Source organism: Orcinus orca, chromosome 3 (assembly GCF_937001465.1).
Source record: "Orcinus orca chromosome 3, mOrcOrc1.1, whole genome shotgun sequence".
NCBI classification, from domain to species: domain Eukaryota; kingdom Metazoa; phylum Chordata; class Mammalia; order Artiodactyla; family Delphinidae; genus Orcinus; species Orcinus orca.
The window spans coordinates 90,208,406-90,226,863 of NC_064561.1; the positions used below are offsets into that span (position 1 = coordinate 90,208,406).

General features: G+C 37.5%; 1 protein-coding gene across 12 annotated transcripts in view; it reads right to left on the minus strand.

Moving 5' to 3' along the window:
- Positions 1 to 18,255, minus strand: part of COMMD10 (COMM domain containing 10) — a 172,509-nt gene extending 154,254 nt beyond the window's left edge. For 2 of the 12 annotated variants that reach the window (XM_049707652.1, XM_033423809.2), the window contains exons 1-4: positions 17,806 to 18,239; positions 16,279 to 16,369; positions 7,410 to 7,520; positions 5,022 to 5,177 (exon numbers count right to left, since the gene is read on the minus strand). In XM_049707652.1, coding sequence (XP_049563609.1) covers positions 5,022 to 5,177; positions 7,410 to 7,520; positions 16,279 to 16,369; positions 17,806 to 17,846 — 399 coding nt within the window. In that variant the 5' untranslated portion in view covers positions 17,847 to 18,239. Of the gene's footprint in view, positions 1 to 5,021; positions 5,178 to 7,409; positions 7,521 to 16,278; positions 16,370 to 17,461; positions 17,629 to 17,763 lie in introns of those variants that run through there. The other 10 variants (XM_033423800.2, XM_033423804.2, XM_033423803.2 and 7 more) reach the window with 10 other exon arrangements.
- Positions 18,256 to 18,458: the final 203 nt, after the last annotated feature.

Here is an 18,458-nt window from a genome sequence, read left to right on the forward strand (position 1 = left end):
TAGATTATATTTCACTAAAAAAACAGTAAATGAATATAGCAGCATTTAAATCTCACAAACATTTACATTCAGTCAATTCCAGCATATGGAAAAACCATGGCTTTCACTTCATTCTTAACATGCCAACAACTAACGCAACAAATGAGGCAGAAATTTCACTTGTATATGGATATAATTATAACAAAATACCTTTCCTATAAATGCAGATGATAATGTTAAGAAGCGTTTAAATCTTGAAAAAGCACTCAGATATGTATTCATAGTTACGTATTTAGATTTAGCTATATGAAGTATGTTTTTTCTGTTCTCTTTTTAATAAAGCCATTCATCCATCCTTAGAATTCCAAAAGAAATGAAATAAGAATATAAAAGAAAATAATAAAAGAATACACTAAGTTTTAAAAATGTCAAATCTAAATATCTTATATTACATATAAAAGACAGGTATTTAACAATTAATGAAGCAAACAATTAGTTGTTACACTTAACAATAAAGTAAATCTTACTATAATGGCTTAAAGAGAATTTTTTTAAAAGACTGTTCAGGAACATTATTATCTTAAGAACGTTAGCCATCCTTTTTTTTTTTTTTTTTTGCGGTACGTGGGCCTCTCACTGTTGTGGCCTCTCCCGTTGCGGAGCACAGGCTCCAGACACGCAGGCTCTGCGGCCATGGCTCACGGGCCCAGCCGCTCCGCGGCATGTGGGATCTTCCCAGACCGGGGCACTAACCCGTGTCCCCTGCATCGGCAGGCAGACTCTCAACCACTGCGCCACCAGGGAAGCCCTAGCCATCCATTTTTAAATGCAGGTTTCTCAAGAACATATGAGACATGATGAATTTTCACTACATAATGAAATAATAAATTTGCTATGTAACTGGTAAAATTAAGAACACTCTTAACAGGACGCAATCACAATACACACATTTTGAGCATTCAAAACAAATACAACTGTCAAATTTATCTTTAAAATTTTCCTAACAAACATACAAGTACATTTTAAGAAAAGGAATCAGTACAGGAATCAGTAGCCTTTAAAGAGCAGGCTATTCAGAGTGCTAAAAATATGCCTTATGTATATTTCTCATAATCATATCTGTTACTGAGGAATAGGGTGAACTTCAAATATCTTACAAAAAATATCATATAAAAAAACACAATTCTTTTCCTTAAGGTCTCAGAAAAAAAGAGATGTATCAATATGTCAGTAATATTTAACATATAAGTTTTTACATTTTGTATAGCAGGAATATACATAAAGGAACTCTAACCAGAATTTTAGGAGTAAAATTAAACATAGTATTCAAGTTCTGTCTGAAAGGGTATTCATAATTTAATAAATGTTGTAACCACACAGGCATTTTAACAAAAATCAAACAGAAAATCCTGTTAGAAGGACACTGCTAACATAGTCAACACTGATAAAAGAGGGAAGACTACCAATTCTAATAAGCAGTGGTAACATTTCAGTGTCCAAAGAGGTTAAGATAAAAAAAAAAAAAAAAGTGAGACAGGATAAAATTTTTAAATCCCTTCAATCACATCCTGTAAAAAGCTATCCAATCAATTTTCAATCTGCCTCTCACTTATTAGATTTAAATAACAGAAGATGAAAAGAGGTGTTTTTAAAAACTGAATTAAAAATAAGTTCCTTTTGATTTTTTAACTTATTTAACTGAATCTGACTCTCTTTGAATTCAGAATTACACAGATGTTCCACTGCAAGCACCACACAGTTTATGTTAACCTCTAAATGACTATAAAACAGTCTTTGCAAATACAACTTTTGTTCATTATATAATAAATCACTGCCATATATTTCTGTTACAATTTAAATGACATGATCTATTTTCATCCACAGCTATTTTAGTCACCATATCTTAACAGTCAACAGGGCAAAAAGGAAGATAACATTATAGTTGTCAGAGGTACCATGACATAAAAGGCTCAATTAAGAGAGAGACCAATCTCGGACTTCCCTGGTGGTGCAGCGGTTGAGAATCCGCCTGCCAATGCAGGGGACACAGGTTTGAGCCCTGGTCTGGGAAGATCCCACATGCCACGGAGCAACTAAAGTCCATGTGCCACAACTACTGAGCCTGCGCTCTAGAGCCTGTGTGCCACAACTACTGAGCCTGCATGCCACAACTACTGAAGCCCATGCACCTAGATCCTGTGCTCTGCAACAAGAAGCCACCGCAATGAGAAGCCCACGCACCGCAACAAAGAGTAGCCCCCGCTCACCACAACTAGAGAAAGCCTGCACGTAGCAACGAAGACCCAATGCAGCCAAAAATAAATAAATAAAATTTAAAAAAAAAAAGAGAGAGAGCCCAATCTGATTCCCACCTCACCTTCACCATGGACCACTTGGGTTAACACGGTAAAGGTACACTTTCGAAAGTTTTATTTCTTTTTCAAAGATATAAAACACACATATACACACACAAACTATGTAAACTACCCTGCATAAAGCCTGACACAGAAAAATTTTGCTGCTAACATTTAGGTGGTAGTAGAGCACAGTGGCTTAGGAGTGTAACTACTTTGTTAAATCCCAACTCTACCACTTATTTAGCTGCGTGACCATGGACCAATTATTTAATCTCTCTAATCCTCAGTTTAATTTTAAATATAAACTAGAACTATTAATGGATCTTACAAGATATAATGCACTGAGTAGAGTTTTTGGTCCACTGTAAACATAAGAAATGTTTGATATTATTATATGATCTTAATTAGCATTTAAGGTATTAAAAAATGTATTAGCTACCCTCTCATATACTCTGTATTGGCAAAAGATAATTTCCTACATTCTCAAGGGACCAGTGTCATAGGGAACAATTAATCATATCCAACTACTTTTTTGCATATTTTATATAACAACTGATCAAACTACTTCTTAAACAGAAGTTAATGTAATACAACATAAGGAAGAAATATTACTTTTTAAAAAAATTTTTTTTATTTATTTTATTTTTGGCTGCGTTGGGTCCTCACCACGACGCGTGGGCTTTCTCTAGTTGTGGCAAGTGGGGACTACTCTTCGTTGTGGTGCATGGGCTTCTCATTGCAGTGGCTTCTCTTGTTGCGGAGCACGGATTCTAGGCACACAGGCTTCAGTAGTTGTGGCATGTAGGCTCAGTAGTTGTGGCTCGCAGGCTCAGTAGTTGTGGTACACGGGCCTAGCTGCTCTGCGGCATGTGGGATCTTCCCAGACCAGGGCTTGAACTCAGGTCCCCTGCATTGGCAGGCAGACTCTTAACCACTGCGCTACCAGGGAAGCCCCAGAAATATTACTTTTAAAAAAGCAACAAACTATCAGCCAGAAAACAATAAAAAATGACTTACTATCAGAGGTGAAAAAAGAAATATTTTTAACTATACAAGTATACTGTACTTATATAAATGCAAGAAAAAAAACAGAAGAAAATTATATAAATACAAAAAATAGGCAAATATTCAAAGACAAGTAGAGATTTTTTTTTTAATGGCAATGGTTAAAAAAATTTTAGGGATAAAAAATGGAAAACAAAATCTGTACAGGGTACAGGAAAAAGCAGAAATTAAAATGAAAAATGAAACTGTGATGTGGAGGACACTTGAGAGCTCTTAGAATGTACAGTTTAAAAGAAAAAGAGAGAAATGAAAACAATACCGGGGCATTTTCTAAAAACCCATACCTAGCATCTTTTTGTTTCTACTTTATACATTAGATCCCCAGAATTTATTCATCTTATAACTGGAAATTTGTATTCTTTGAACAACATTGCCTCCATTTCCCTACCCCAGCCCCAGTCCCTGGTAACCACCATCCTACTCTCTTTTTAATTTTTTTTGCCATACCACCCAGCATGCAGGATCTTACTTCCCTGACCAGGGATTGAACCTGTTCCCCTGCCGTGGAAGCGAGGAGTCTTAACCACTGGACTACCAGGGAAGTCCCCAGCATCTTACTTAATGATGAGAGACTGAATGCTTCCTCTCTAAAACTGGGAACAAAGCATGATGTTCAAACTTACCAATCTTATTCAACATCATATTATAAGTCCTAGTCAGTACAGAAAGGCAGGAAAAACAAAAGGTGAACAAACTGAAAAGGAAGAAATAAAACTATCTCTATATGCATGAACAATCTGACTTTCTACAAAGAAAATCACAAGGAAAACCACCAAAAAAACTGCTATAACTAATTTGTGAGTTTACCAAGGTCTTGAATACAATATCAATATATAAAAATCAATTGTGTTTCTATATACTAGCAGTAAACAACTAGAAACCAAAATTTTAAAACCAGTACCATTTACAACAACTACAAAAAAAAAACTTAGGTTAAGATACAAAACCAAAGGCAGTATCAATAAAAGAAAAAAATGATAAATCAAACTTGATCAGATTTTAAAGGTTTTACTTTGCAAAAGACACTGTTAGAAACTAAAAAGGAAAGCTACAGACTAAGAGAAAATATCTGCAAATCATATATCTGACAAAGGACTCAAAAGATTCACAAAACTCAACAGAAAGAAAACAAACACCTTCTACAAATTGTAACAACCAAAAACACAAGAACAAAAACAAAACCCATGCATTTCTGTATGCTGGGATTTACACTTGTAATTGTCCTTTATATTTATATTACTATAATTATCTGTCACAGTGTGGAAATACAGTTAGACAAAAGATCTGAACAGACACTTCACAAAAGGAGACATATGGATGGCAAGTAACTACATAAAAAGATAATCATCATAATCTGTTATTAGGGAAATATAAATTCAAAACACAAGATATCATTACAAAACCTAAAAGAATAGCTTTAATACAGACAACTGACAATACCAAGAGCTGACAAGGATTTGGAACTACTGGAACGCTAATATAATGCTGGTGAAAATGCAAAATAACACCAATCACAAATATGTCCAGAAAATAGAAAGAGGAGAGCGGAACTTTTCAGATATAATAATTTATGCCATACATACACATTGAAAAATATCTTTTGAGTAGTATATACTATACCTTGTGGGGTGCAAGAATCCTCTGCCTGAATTTTTCAATTGTTTCTTGACCCATAGAAGACCAAGCACTGACAAATGCTTCTGCTTTGTCTTGTCTAAGATGAATGTTCTCTAACTGCTGCTGCAAAGCTGCTGGCTTCACGTTGTAATATACTGCCTATTAAAGAGGAAAAAAAAATTATATATATCCCTACTGTTCATACAGAGACCTTGAACTGTAATCAAATACAACATTATTTTAAATGATTTAAATTTTAAAAATTTCATATTTCTGCTGCAGAAATTTTTTTATTTTACAAATAATAATATACTCAACCAAGGGCTGGAAGATTCAGAATTAAATGGCCTAAATTATTCAAGCTAAACTGCTTCATTTTTGCCTGTGGTTTAAGTAATACTAAATCCACTTAAGAGAAAAACTTCTTTGCTTTGGCTATGTAAATGGTATCCTAATTAAAAGTTCATTTCCTTATTTCATTTCATTATTTCAAATAAGTACACAGTGGTTTTGTTTCCCAACTATCAAAATTTTTCCAAGAAACACTTTCTCAAAACCACGTTCATCTACCAACTTCCTAGGTAATATATGATAAAAAACTGAAAACTTTTTTACGGTGATACCTGTTGTTTTTTACATTATTCTGAAAAAACTTCCTCATAAACCCCAGGCTGCTCTGCCCTATTCAGTTATCCTTTTCTTCTACTGAAGGTTCACCAAGGATAAGAACCATAATCAACTTTATGATCTGTAACCTGTATAAGGCTGCATGTAGTAGGTGCCTAGCAGCTTGTCCTCCTAACGGTATCTATTCACTAGAATGCCCAGAAAGCTACAGTATTGTTTATTGTGAAATAAACTTTTACTTCACAAGTATTCTACTTAATCAAACAACAGGAATTTATTAAGAATCTATTTTTATAGACACTACGGAGAACAGTATGGCGGTTCCTTAAAAAACTAAAAATAGAACCATATGACCCAGCAATCCCACTACTGGGCATATACCCTAAGAAAACCATAATTCAAAAAGAGTCATGTACCACAATGTTCATTGCAGCACTATTTACAACAGCCAGGACATGGAAGCAACCTAAGTGTCCATTGACCAATGAATGGATAAAGAAGATGTGGCACATATATACAACAGAATATTACTCAGCTATAAAAAGAAACAAAATTGAGTCATTTGTAGTGAGGTGGATGGACCTAGAGTCTGTCATACAGAGTGAAGTAAGTCAAAAAGAGAAAAACAAATACTGTATGCTAACCCATATATATGGAATCTAAAAAAAAAGGTTCTAATGAACCTAGGGGCAGGACAGGAATAAAGATGCAGACACAGAGAATGGACTTAAGGACACGGGGAGGGGGAAGGGTAAGCTGGGACGAAGTGAGAGAGTAACATTGACATATATACACTACCAAGTGTAAAATAGCTAGTGGGAAGCAGCTGCATAGCACAGGGAGATCAGCTCCGTGCTTTGTGACCACCTAGAGGGGTGGGATAGGGAGGGTGGGAAGGAGACGCAAGAGGGAGGGGGATGTATGTATACGTATAGCTGATTCACTTTGTTATACAGCAGAAACTAACCCAACATTGTAAAGCCATTACACTCCAATAAAGATGTTAAAAAAAAATTATTTTTAGCCCAGCAATGTGCTACATTTACATAAGATGCACAGAAAATGTGATCCTGGCCCCATACAAATTCAAAACCTAGTGAAGGAGACACAACTGACATACATGAAATAATGAAAAGACTAACAATGTGCTCTACCATGATGAGCCAAGCATAAAAGGAATCCAAATAAGGGGAGGACTGCAAATATAAGGGGTCAAGGCTGCAGTGGGAGGAGATGTGATTTTAACAGAACAATGAACTTGAACAATGAACTGAATTTAGATGTAAAGAAGGGATGCAGAAGAACAGCTCAGTAGGAAGAAATAGTATGACAAAAGGTCCTTCGACAAATATTTCTTTTCTAAATGTTTTATCAACCTAGTCAAATAGATCCTCCAAAATCATTTATTAAATTTCTTAAATAAAATGTGTTCATTTTTCCAAATTTTTTTTCCAAATTATTATACCAAGTAACAATAAATTTGAATCTTTTTTAACTGTCTCAAGTCAACGAAGTCTTGATTCGTACTGTCAAATACTTTACTCACGCGGCTCAACACTAAGACTGTTTTAGTAGAACGCAATACCATGGAAAAATAATCACACATTCAAAATTTTTTTACTACATCAAAATTTTTTGATAAAACATGTTCACAGCTTCCATCTGTATACTTGAGAAAAATAAGATAAAATGTTATAGATATCACAGCAATGCAAACATGTAGTAAACAAACCATGGTTAGGGAATTTGGGGCAATAAAAATACCTGTTCTAAAATAAAAGATATTGTTTCAAGAACTAGGTGAAGATCTTGTCTCTCCAGAGAAAATGCAGCTTGAAGTTTTTCTTCCTCTTCTTCACTGAAACTATTCTCAGCCTACAACACAGAAAGCAATCTATTAGCATACACTCAGGTATTCAAAACTCAGATACTCAACAGAAGATTCATTTATTCATATGACAATGAGAACTTGAAAGAAAGAAAGTAAATCCAGCCTAGAAAGAAACTGATGTGTCTCTAAATTTCAATATCTTAAAATCATAGTACAGTTCATTACCTGGCTCTTGCCAAATAAATTTCATTAAAAAAACCCAGTATTTTCAATTCTATGATGTATAGGAGGTGGAAAATAATGGTAAATAACATAAACGATGGACATTTAACATATACACTAATATGTATAAAATGGATAACTAAAAAGAACCTGCTGTATAAAAAAATTTTTTTTTAAAAATGGACATTTAGAAAAAACAATACTACAAGGTAAAACCCCAAAATGTTAACAATAATTAATAGTAATCTCCATCTTTACTCACAACATTATAATCAACTATATTCCAGTATAAACTAAAAATTGAGAAAGAAAATTTAAAAAACATTGGGGGGGGGACACCTTCTCTGTAATAATACTGTCCAATTATAATGGGCCCCAGCAACTCTTCTAAGAGCCCAGAGCAAAATCTCCATCTAAGAGAACAGCATTTTAAGGCAGAAAATACCGGGGGCTCCTTTCCTTTGGTAGCTCTTTCCTCCCCCCAACTCACCCCAAAACCTCTGCCAGTATATGACCTTACCTAGCCCTAAGCCCCTGAAGGCATTTAATAAGAGGGAGCCTACCCTGGAAGCATTAAACAGATAAAAACCGTTAACCTTGGGAACCTTTATCTACATCCTCCATTACCTAGCACCAGGATTCCCATCAGATAGAGAGGTGGCAACTAGTTTAACCCTTAGGATTATTTTATTAAAAGTCAATGGGTTATGGGATGCAGCAAAAGCAATTCTTAAAGGGAAATTTACAGTGGTACAGGCTTTAAGAAACAAAAAAAATCTCAAACAATCTAACCCACCACCTAAAAGAATTAGAAAAAGTAAAACAAAACTTAAATTCAGAAGAAGGAGCTAATAAAGGTCAGAGAGGAAATAAATAAAATAGAGATGAAAAAAACAATAGAAAAAAAATCAATAAAACCAAGAGCTGATTCTTTGAAAGGGTAAACAAAATTGACAAACCTCTGGCCAGGCTCACTAAGAAGAAAAGAGAGAAGACCCAAATAAAATAAGAAATGGAAGAGGAGAAATCACAACTGATACTGCAGAAGTACAAAAATATATATATATATATATATATATATAAATATAAAAATATATATATGTAAATATATATATATATACACACACACACACATATATATATATATATTTACTGAGTACTTATTATGTGCTACATAGATAGTTTATGTCCTCAGGAGTACTATCGTCTAGTTAGAAAGACAAATTAAAAACAAATAATTGTTCCAATAACTTCCCTTTTTAATGAGTTTTGCCAAAGTATGGATTATTGTAAGAGCATATATAAAGCAAGAAATTAAGTCTTTTTGATAATTTTAATATTTTCTAAAACTTACACATTACACACATTACTTTTATAAGCAATATATGAAAGAAAGAAGTTAGCCATCTGAGTATAAGTTCTGGCTACTCTCCTTTCTTTCATTTCCAAAATAATCTCCTTGATCTAAAGACTGGTTTTTCAAGTATGAAAAATATACACTATTAGAACTGCTTTCAAATAAAAATACTTTATCCACACATACCAAAAACAACTTTCCCTGCTGCTGCCTCTCCCCAACAGCTACATGGAGAAGTTTCAGAAGTCCATGCCTTAACAGCTTAGGATGAGGTACAACTTTACAATTGCTCAAGTGAAGCAGCATTAGAACTCTAAGCTGGCATATTTTTGGTTTGGGGAGGCTAGTCACCAGAACTCCCAGTATCTACTACCTGTTTTATGACTGAGAAAAGCATGAACGCAATTTGGCCAAAATGCCAATCACTTACCTCAAGAACAATGTTTTGATTTTAAAGTTCCAGAATTTCTGTGATTACCATACACCTTCTTGAAATAATGACCTACAGTACCAGACTTTATCAATATGAGGAAGAGAATAACAGTATTACTCATGCACAATCAATGAACCACATGTTGCATTAAATTCAATGGATATGTACAATTTAACTTCCAAGTTTGTCAATCTGATTCCTTTAAATATACACCAAATGAGATATTTTGACAAAATAAAAATAGTGATTGAGCATGTAGAAAAATAAACTTCAGTGTCCTCAATATGTACAAGAAAATGAGACTTTTTTTTAAGATTTTTTTTTTTTGATGTGGACCATTTTTAAAGTCTTTATTGAATCTGTTACAATACTGCTTCTGCTTTATGTTTTGGTTTTTTGGCCACGAGGCATGTGGGAGCTTAGCTCCCCGACCAGGGATCAAACCCACTTCCCCTGCATTGGAAGGCAGATTCTTGACCACTGGACCGCCAGGGAAGTCCCAAGACATTTTTAAAAAGAGCAAGAAAAGGGACATTCTCAAGATCTTCAAGGACATCATATTAATAAAGTGGTTTGGAGTGAAGGGGGACAAGGGAACATGTATCGCCCCCCATCCACTGGTACATGAAACGTGCACCCTTAAAATAAGGTGGCGCTTAAAATATGTGAGCAGAACAACAAATGGAGAATAAAATACAGCCATGAAAAAAAGTTCCAAATCCATAGTCAATATCTTGCTCCAGCAACGACCCTGGGTAGATCAATATTAAATGTAAGTCACTCTATTTGCTTCCAGACAGAAGCAGGTTAACTTCTTCCTAGGTACCAAAAGTAACCCACACATACTTGGGTGTTGAAGAGAAAGTAAAGGAGATATATTCGTTTTTACCCTCTCAGTGGGAGAAATTTAAGGCCCATGTTTATAAAATTAGAGAGCAAGTGTCCAAGAAACAAATTTTTTGGGTTTTTTTGTGGTACGCAGGCCTCTCACTGTTGTGGCCTCTCCCGTTGAGGAGCACAGGCTCCGGACCCGCAGGCTCAGCGGCCATGGCTCACGGGCCCAGCCGCTCCGCGGCATGTGGGATCTTCCCGGACCAGGGCACGAACCCGTGTCCCCTGCATTGGCAGGCGGACCCTCAATCACTGTGCCACCAGGGAAGCCCAAAACTTAAATTTTAAATGGAAAATGGATGTTAATTTTTTCTATATATTTAAAAAGCATATGCCATAGACATATATACACAGGCAAAAAGGAAAAACAGTATTTAAAAAGAATAACTGCTGTATGACTTGACATGGAAAGATCTTTGATACAAGTGATAAGTGAAAAAGGTAAACAGTATAATGCCACTTATGAACGCATTTATATAAAAACCAAAAATTTCTATTTATATCTGCGTGCACATATGTTTGCACATCTGTATTTATTAATACTTGAAAAAAAGACCTGGAAAGATGAAAACCAAAGCGACAACAAAGACTCCTTCTAGGGAGGTGTGGTGGTTTTATCATAACTGCAAATTCTTTTAACACTCCTCTGTTCAAAAGATGGAGCCTACTTTCATCTCCCCTGAATATGAGCCAGACTTACTGACTTACTTCTAACCAGAAGAACATAGTAAAAGGGAAGGTATGTGATATCCAAGCCTAGGTCATGAAAAGGACAGCACCTCCCTCTCTTGGACCACTCATTCTGGAAGAAGACAACTTCCGTGTCAGGAGCAAACGCCCATGTGACAAGGAACTAACTGGTGCCACCATGTAGCCACGTTAGCGGAAATCCTCTACCCCAGTCAAAGCTTCAGGTACCAGCTGCCCCAACCAACACCTGAGAGCAGTTTCATGAGAACCCCAAGCCAGGACCACCCAGCCAAGCCAAATTCCTGCTTACAGGAAGGGTGAGAGACGATAAATGCTTATTGTTGGTTTAATCTGCTAAATTTGGGGGAAATTTGCAATTCAGCAATAGATAACTCACACAGGAGAGAATCAAGATGGAGGAAGGGGCAAGAGTTAGCCAAGGGGGGCGTTTCAGTTCGTCCATGTTGTTTAAATGTCTTAAAACAAAAACTTCCTCATAAACTATTTGTGAAATTTAAAATGTAACTGAAACACTTCACTTAAGCACTCTATTTTGAACTTTAAGGGCACAAAAAAAGAACAAATCAAAAAATCCATTCTTCCAACCTTTTCTTTTTTTGAAGAATTTATTTTCTTAACATGCACGATGAGTGAACTCATCTTAATTCCACATATAGTTGAAATCAGGTCACATTCCTCAGAAAGTTATACGGATCTTCTATTCTATGAAGACAGTATACTATCTAAATAATTATGAAGGCAATTAGGTTTTAAAAACTCAGAGCACGGCTTTAGAGACAAGAGAGGCCTGTGGTCCAGAATCCAAGCTCTGACTCACATACACAGGCATACACACACACCAACACCACAATGGAAGAACACATGGTCCTAGTAGTCTGCATATGCCATCATTTAAAATGTATGTATATATCACTTTAACCTAATAAACTAAGTTGTAAGAAGCCCTCCAGCTTATATTAAGTACAAAATAAATGCATTTTCAGAGATAAGCTACTCTTTTCTTTTTTTGTCCACATAGGTGAGGCCAATTCTTCTTTGAACAGGACTGTGCTGCACATCGTTAGGACATTTAAAGTCCCAGGGCATTAAATGAAAGCAACACCCTCCATACACTGTAACAACAACAACAACAAAATCCTCAGGCATTTCTGTATGCTGGGGTTTACATCTGTGACTGTCCTTTATATTAATATAATGAGACTTCTCTATCTGTCATAATGAGGAAATATGGTGGTACCCGCAAGTCAATCTATCAAATAAAAGAACTTTTATTTTAAACTTTTAAAAGCAATCTTTCTGAAATGTACGGCACCCATTCTAGACTTCTGTAAACGAAGTATATTGGATTACACTAGATTCTTGCAATAAGTCAGATCATAATTACGAGCATCCAAGTTCCGTGCTGCAGTTAGTTTCCTAAAGAACTGCTAAGATACACTGATGATTATTCACTTCAGAAAAAACCCCCAGATTTCTTTGCTTTTGTATTTCTTGTGTCTGATTTTCATAATTCTTCCACTTCAATCTATACCCAGCAGTTGATTCTTGAAACTGCCTACATGCCCCATCACAGGAGCGCCTTCGCCCCCCAGTTTGCTGTTGCTAGTCGGCCATGGCCAGAAATCCAGACACCTCATCTTGCAGAACTAGACATATAACATAGTAACATCAATGGGCTTTGTGGGAGGGCCTAAGAGTCTCTGGAGCAAGGTATATGAGGTTTTTTTTTTTAATTGCATGAGTTGTGACAGCTATTTTAAAAATGTAGAGGCCACAAATGTTTGTTTTTAAGTTCACAGATAAGGAAGTTACTCTGATCTCCTTCAGTGTTTCCCAAGGCAGACTCTATTAGCATGCAGGATGAGACAATTCTTCGTACAGGACTGTCCTACTCACTGCAAGACATTTAAAGGTACACATATACAATGGAATATTACTCAGCCATTAAAAAGAATGAAATAATGCCATTTGCAGCAACATGGATGGACCTAGAGATTGTCAAACTGAGTAAAGTAAGTCAGACAGAAAAAGACAAATATCACATGATATCGCTTATATGCAGAATCTAAAAAAAGATATAAATGAACTTATTTACAAAACATAAACAGACTCACAGACTTAGAAAATGAACTTATGGTTACCAGGGGGGAAGGGATAGTTAGGGAGATTGGGATTGACACGTACACACTCCTATACTTAAAATGGGTAATGAACAAGGGCCTACTGTACAGCACAGGGAACTCTGCTCAATATTATGTAACAACCTAAATGGGAAAAGAATTTGAAAAACAATAGATCCGTATATACGTATAACTGAATCACTCTGCTGTACATATGAAACTAACACAATGTTGTTAACCAACTATACTCCAATATAATATAAAAAGTTAAAAAAAACAAAGTTCCTGGGCATTAAAGGCCACCAGCACCCTCCACACATTGGTAACAAACCACCCAAATTCCCAAGTATTCCTATATGCCACGATTGCTCAGGAATAGATGCTCAGACCCATACTTAGGCGTGCCCATATTCTATACCTAAGCTTATTTTCCCCATGTTTATTTCTACTAGAGATTTCAAGGAACCAGTCTGGACAAAAACAGATACCCTCTGCCCACAATCCCATTTTACCAAGATCAAACTTGGTAAAATCAAAGTGTCAAGCTGATAACATTAAGAATAGCAACCAAATCCCTAAACCTCTTCACCAACTTCCCTGCATGCAGTTTCACCGCTCTCAGGACTCTGCTTGTCCCAAGGCAAAGGCCAACCTGACAGACCAAGAGTACATAAAAGAAAGCTGGCAGATCTGAGATGTCGCTGCCAACTCTTTGGTAAGAGCCCTTATCACAACTGGAGTCCCTCTGGAAGAACATTCCCTAAAACTGTCCGGGCAGGTTGGGGGAGTGGGGATGGGTTGCCCCTTTCCTGACTTTCTCTCCTGACTTTCTGCAGGCAAGTAATCAAATACAGATGTTTCTGTCCTCAGCTGCTTCAGCTCTCAACAACCACACCTTCTCACCTCCACATCCCACCTCTGAAGGCACAGCATTCAAACACCTCTGTGGAATGCTTTGGCCATTCAGTTACTCTAAGATAGATATTAATGTTTTCTCAACTCCAGAGGGTCAAAGACAAACTCCAGAGGGTCACGAGTTTCCTGCAGATGTTCCATCCTCCCTCAGTATGAAGAATAAAAGTTGTATATAAGTGTTTTGTGTTCCGTATCACTTTGTGTGTGTTTAAGAAGGCAGCCACCCACAACACTGTAAATCAACGATACTTCAACTGAAAAATACAATAAAATAAATAAAATAAAAAAGAAGGCAGCCACCAACTCAGACAATCGGAACTCTGTATCAACTGCCTGCATCATTCACTTTGGGACTGATTTATATACCGTTTCACACTCTTTCCTGAGCTTTACTGTAATGGGTCAGAGGGATGGATTCTGGAACCAGACTGCCTTACTAGCTAGCTGTGTGACCTTGGGCAAATTACTTCACTGGTCTCTATCTCAGGTTCTTCATGGATAAAATAAGGATGACAACAGTTCTTACTTCCTAAGGGTGCTGCTGTGAGCATCAGATGAGTTAATACCACAAAGCCATTAGAACAGCACCGGTCACAGAGGGGGTAATGGAACTGTGAATAGCAAACACCACACAATGTAGCTGCTATTGTGACTGTGGTTGTTCCTCCTGCTTCTCCTTCTACATCACAAATTCCTTATAGGCAGGAATTCAGAGAACCTATATTCATTTTGTGTTTCCCATGGCAAGGAAAAGAATGAACTCTAAGAATAGCTATTGAGTGCCAACTGCATAACTATCAATGTATCAAGTGTGGGAAATATAAAGATGAGTAAGACATGATACTTAAAACTTAAAGTATTCAAGGTCAGAGAAAGACCCTGTAATCATGAAACAAATACTTATGATGTAGTATTAAAGTGAGGTGAGGATGAACCAAGTGTTTTAGAAGCAAAGAAGAGAGGATGAGCTGCTGAGAGTAGGACTGTCAAATCCTTGAAAGATGAATAGTTTATTCACTAAAGAAGGGAAGATATTTCAGGGAAGGGAAAGAGTATATTACACAGACACCACGTCGAAAAAGTTCACAGTACGTTCCAGTAAAAGAGCATCCAGGGTAGCTGAAACACTTGCAAAGTGGGGAAAACACAGACCGTACCTATATTGTAACATCATTATAATACAATGTTAAGGAATATGAACTTTTTCCCATGAGCAATGGAAAGTCATTGATGGCTTTGAACACTAAAGATATGATCAACTTTTTTTTTTTTTTTTAGGAAAAAAATATTTGGAAAGATAAATGCAACAGCACCATGAAGAAGTGATAAGAAGGGAGAAGACTATAGACAGCGGTACCAGTTTGAAGGTAACTGTTGTAGTCCAAGGGAGAAATAATAAGGCTCTGAACTCAGATTACGAAGAGAACTTGGATTTGAGAGATACTTCAGAGGGAGAAAGGGCAGGGCTTTGGGACTGGTCTCTGGCCAGGAAAAAGAAGAGGTAAGAGTCTGGGTTCTCATTTAATGGTGATACTTTGCACCAGGCAGAGCAGTTAATGGGCACTCCTTAAACACATGTTGAATGGAATTAAATTTTATTAACCTGGTAAAGAAGTTAACTAAGTAATGTTAGCAAGTTAACCAAGTAATGAATTACTAAGCAACAATATATCCAAGATAACCACACCCTTAAAATAAAAGTGGAAGAGAAAGATTAAATGAAAAATTACATATTGGTTGATAGCAAAACTACAGAGTTATTTTTAAGATAAAGAATGAAATCATGACATCAGAATTGTCCCAAAGCGTGTTCCACAGAGCCTTGGTTCCAAAATAAATACCATGATAAAACAGTTCCCTGGTCAAACACATTTGGAAAATTTTGCACACAACATTCACGCTTAAATATTTACTATTAACAATACCATAAAATATACTCTGAAAAGTTCCATGATTTAAAAAAATTAATTTGAATGAAGACAGAAGTTCCCAAACTTTTGACCGTGGGATATTATCTAATTTTCTAGAGACCCGGTGTTCCTGAGGACCTGCTGGAGAACAATACCTCGCAAAAGGTACTTCAAGTAGAAACCTAGAGTTGCAGTGGAATCACAAGAATATATTATAATCTATAGAAGTGCAAACATACAAACCTTCAGGTGAAGTTTTTGAAGAATTCGGGTGAGCAATCGTGGAAATCTTCCTATATCTATTTCATTTATCAGCGACACTGCTTTTTTCATGCTAAATAAATTCATAAAACAAAGTTTTAAAATGAGTTTTCCCCAAGTGGTACTGTAGTTACTGTAAGTACAGCTGTCTGTAAGTTTTCATTTCGACAACTCTGCTTGCTACAAGGTAAGTCTGAGTAAAATAAAGAAAAACAGATGATGGCCAGCAAAGGCAGGATGTTTCCAAAAGATACCCCCAAAAGTATATCTGTTGAAAAGGTCTATCTGGCAAATTTTCTCTTTCTTCTGGGCAAGGCAAACGACTAGGAGAAGCTTGCACTCTGTGGGGAATGGTATTAATTTAGGAGTGAAAGTTTATGTATCCACTTAACTCAAAACAGAACTTTGAGAAGAGTGGGAGAAGGGAATTGGCAATTACACCAAAAATAGAAAGAAAAGACTGCTGCATGGCAGGTAATGGAATTAAAAAAAGAAAAACTACATACAATATCATTTGGGGTCACTAAGTACACAGCTGTTTTAAAACCCTGTTTCAATTGTAATAATCAACTTAAATTATGTGATAAGAACAATTCTACTGCACCACGTTGAATATGGTTTACTGATGTGATGTGTTACCCAGGACATTGGTGTGAGAAAAGGAACTGGCTGTCAGAACTCAAGTAATCAAAAAAGGAAAAACTTCAAAATGACAACTCTCTTCTTCAAAAAGACTCCTGTCCAAACTAGACACAAAGTTATTCTCCAGCCTCAATTATTTGCCTGTATACTTCCGCACTTTTCTGCATCCACACACCACCTGCACTATTATTTTTCATTAAATGGAGTCACTTTTACTTAAATAATTTTATTTTAAAACATAACTACCTCACCACCATAGACAGCCGACCTTACTTACCTACCATAAATAGAAATGAACTAAATAAACAAATGAACTCAATAGAAATAAAATGAAAACAAAAGCAATGTTACTAAATTCTGGCTAGATACTGTTACAAACCAAAACTCCTGGCCTGAGGCCTAGTCTATCTTGATTGAAAAGGTATATTAACGCGTGTTAAGTATTAAAAACCATCCGGGACCAATGGGAGACTTTCTCATAATCAGGAGGTCTGAAAGAGAACTGAAAACGGAAACGGAATACCTTTCCACGTGATTTCAGTGTTACTCCAGGCTGGCTTGGGTACCTGCGATACAGCCTCGGGGAACGGTGACACTGACCACACACCGTCGTACTGACCTCAGCTGCCCAGGCCCACTGTAAGTCCACGCAGGTGAACTACCATGCAGGTGGAGGCACCCGCAGTCTCGCGCAATCCCGCGGGGCCCGCACTGCGACTCCGCCAGCCCCGCGCCCGCCCCTCCGGACACCCGCGGCCCCGCACCTGCCCCTCCGCCCCGGCCCCCCACCCGCGCCTCGGCGACAGACAGCAGCAGCATCCTTACGCCTGCCCTGTCCGCGCTGCCCCCGTGCTCAGCCGGGGCTACCTGGGGCTCTCCCGCAGAATCAGCGCCGCGGACGCCGCCATCCTCGAAGCTCCCTGGCCCCGCCGCCAGGATCAGCTGCCTGGAGTCCAACCAATGGCGGCGGCAGCGGCGGACGGCAAGCCGGAAGGCTCAAGCCACGCAGGGGCCGCGCCGCTCCGGTCCTGCGATCCTGGGGGGCGAAGCGGCGTCCCCGTCGTCCTCCCCGCCACTCCCGCCGTTCCGAGTTAAGGCTGTACATATATTAATTTATTTATATGTACATATTTGCCTATTTTATATATATACGCATACCTGGATATGGTGTGGCTATTTTTATGTATTATGTAGGTAGTGTGTGTGTATAAACATATACATTTACGCGTACGTACATATACACATACTTTTTTTTGGAATAAAAAGTTTAAGCAGTGTCCGCGGTGTCTGGCCTGAGCTGCAAATGGGCAGGCGGTGGAACGCGCTCCCCGAAGGAGCCCAGGGCCAGCTCCACCCTGTGCCCTGCGCCACCAGCCCTTCCTGTATCTACATCCCTGGAGCTCTGCAGTGCCCCCACGCGGAGCCTGGGCTCTTTGTACTCTTATTCGTTCAGTAGTGTTCTTTGAGCACCTACTGTGTGCCAGGCGCTGTGCTAGACACTCGGAATACAAAAGACCAAA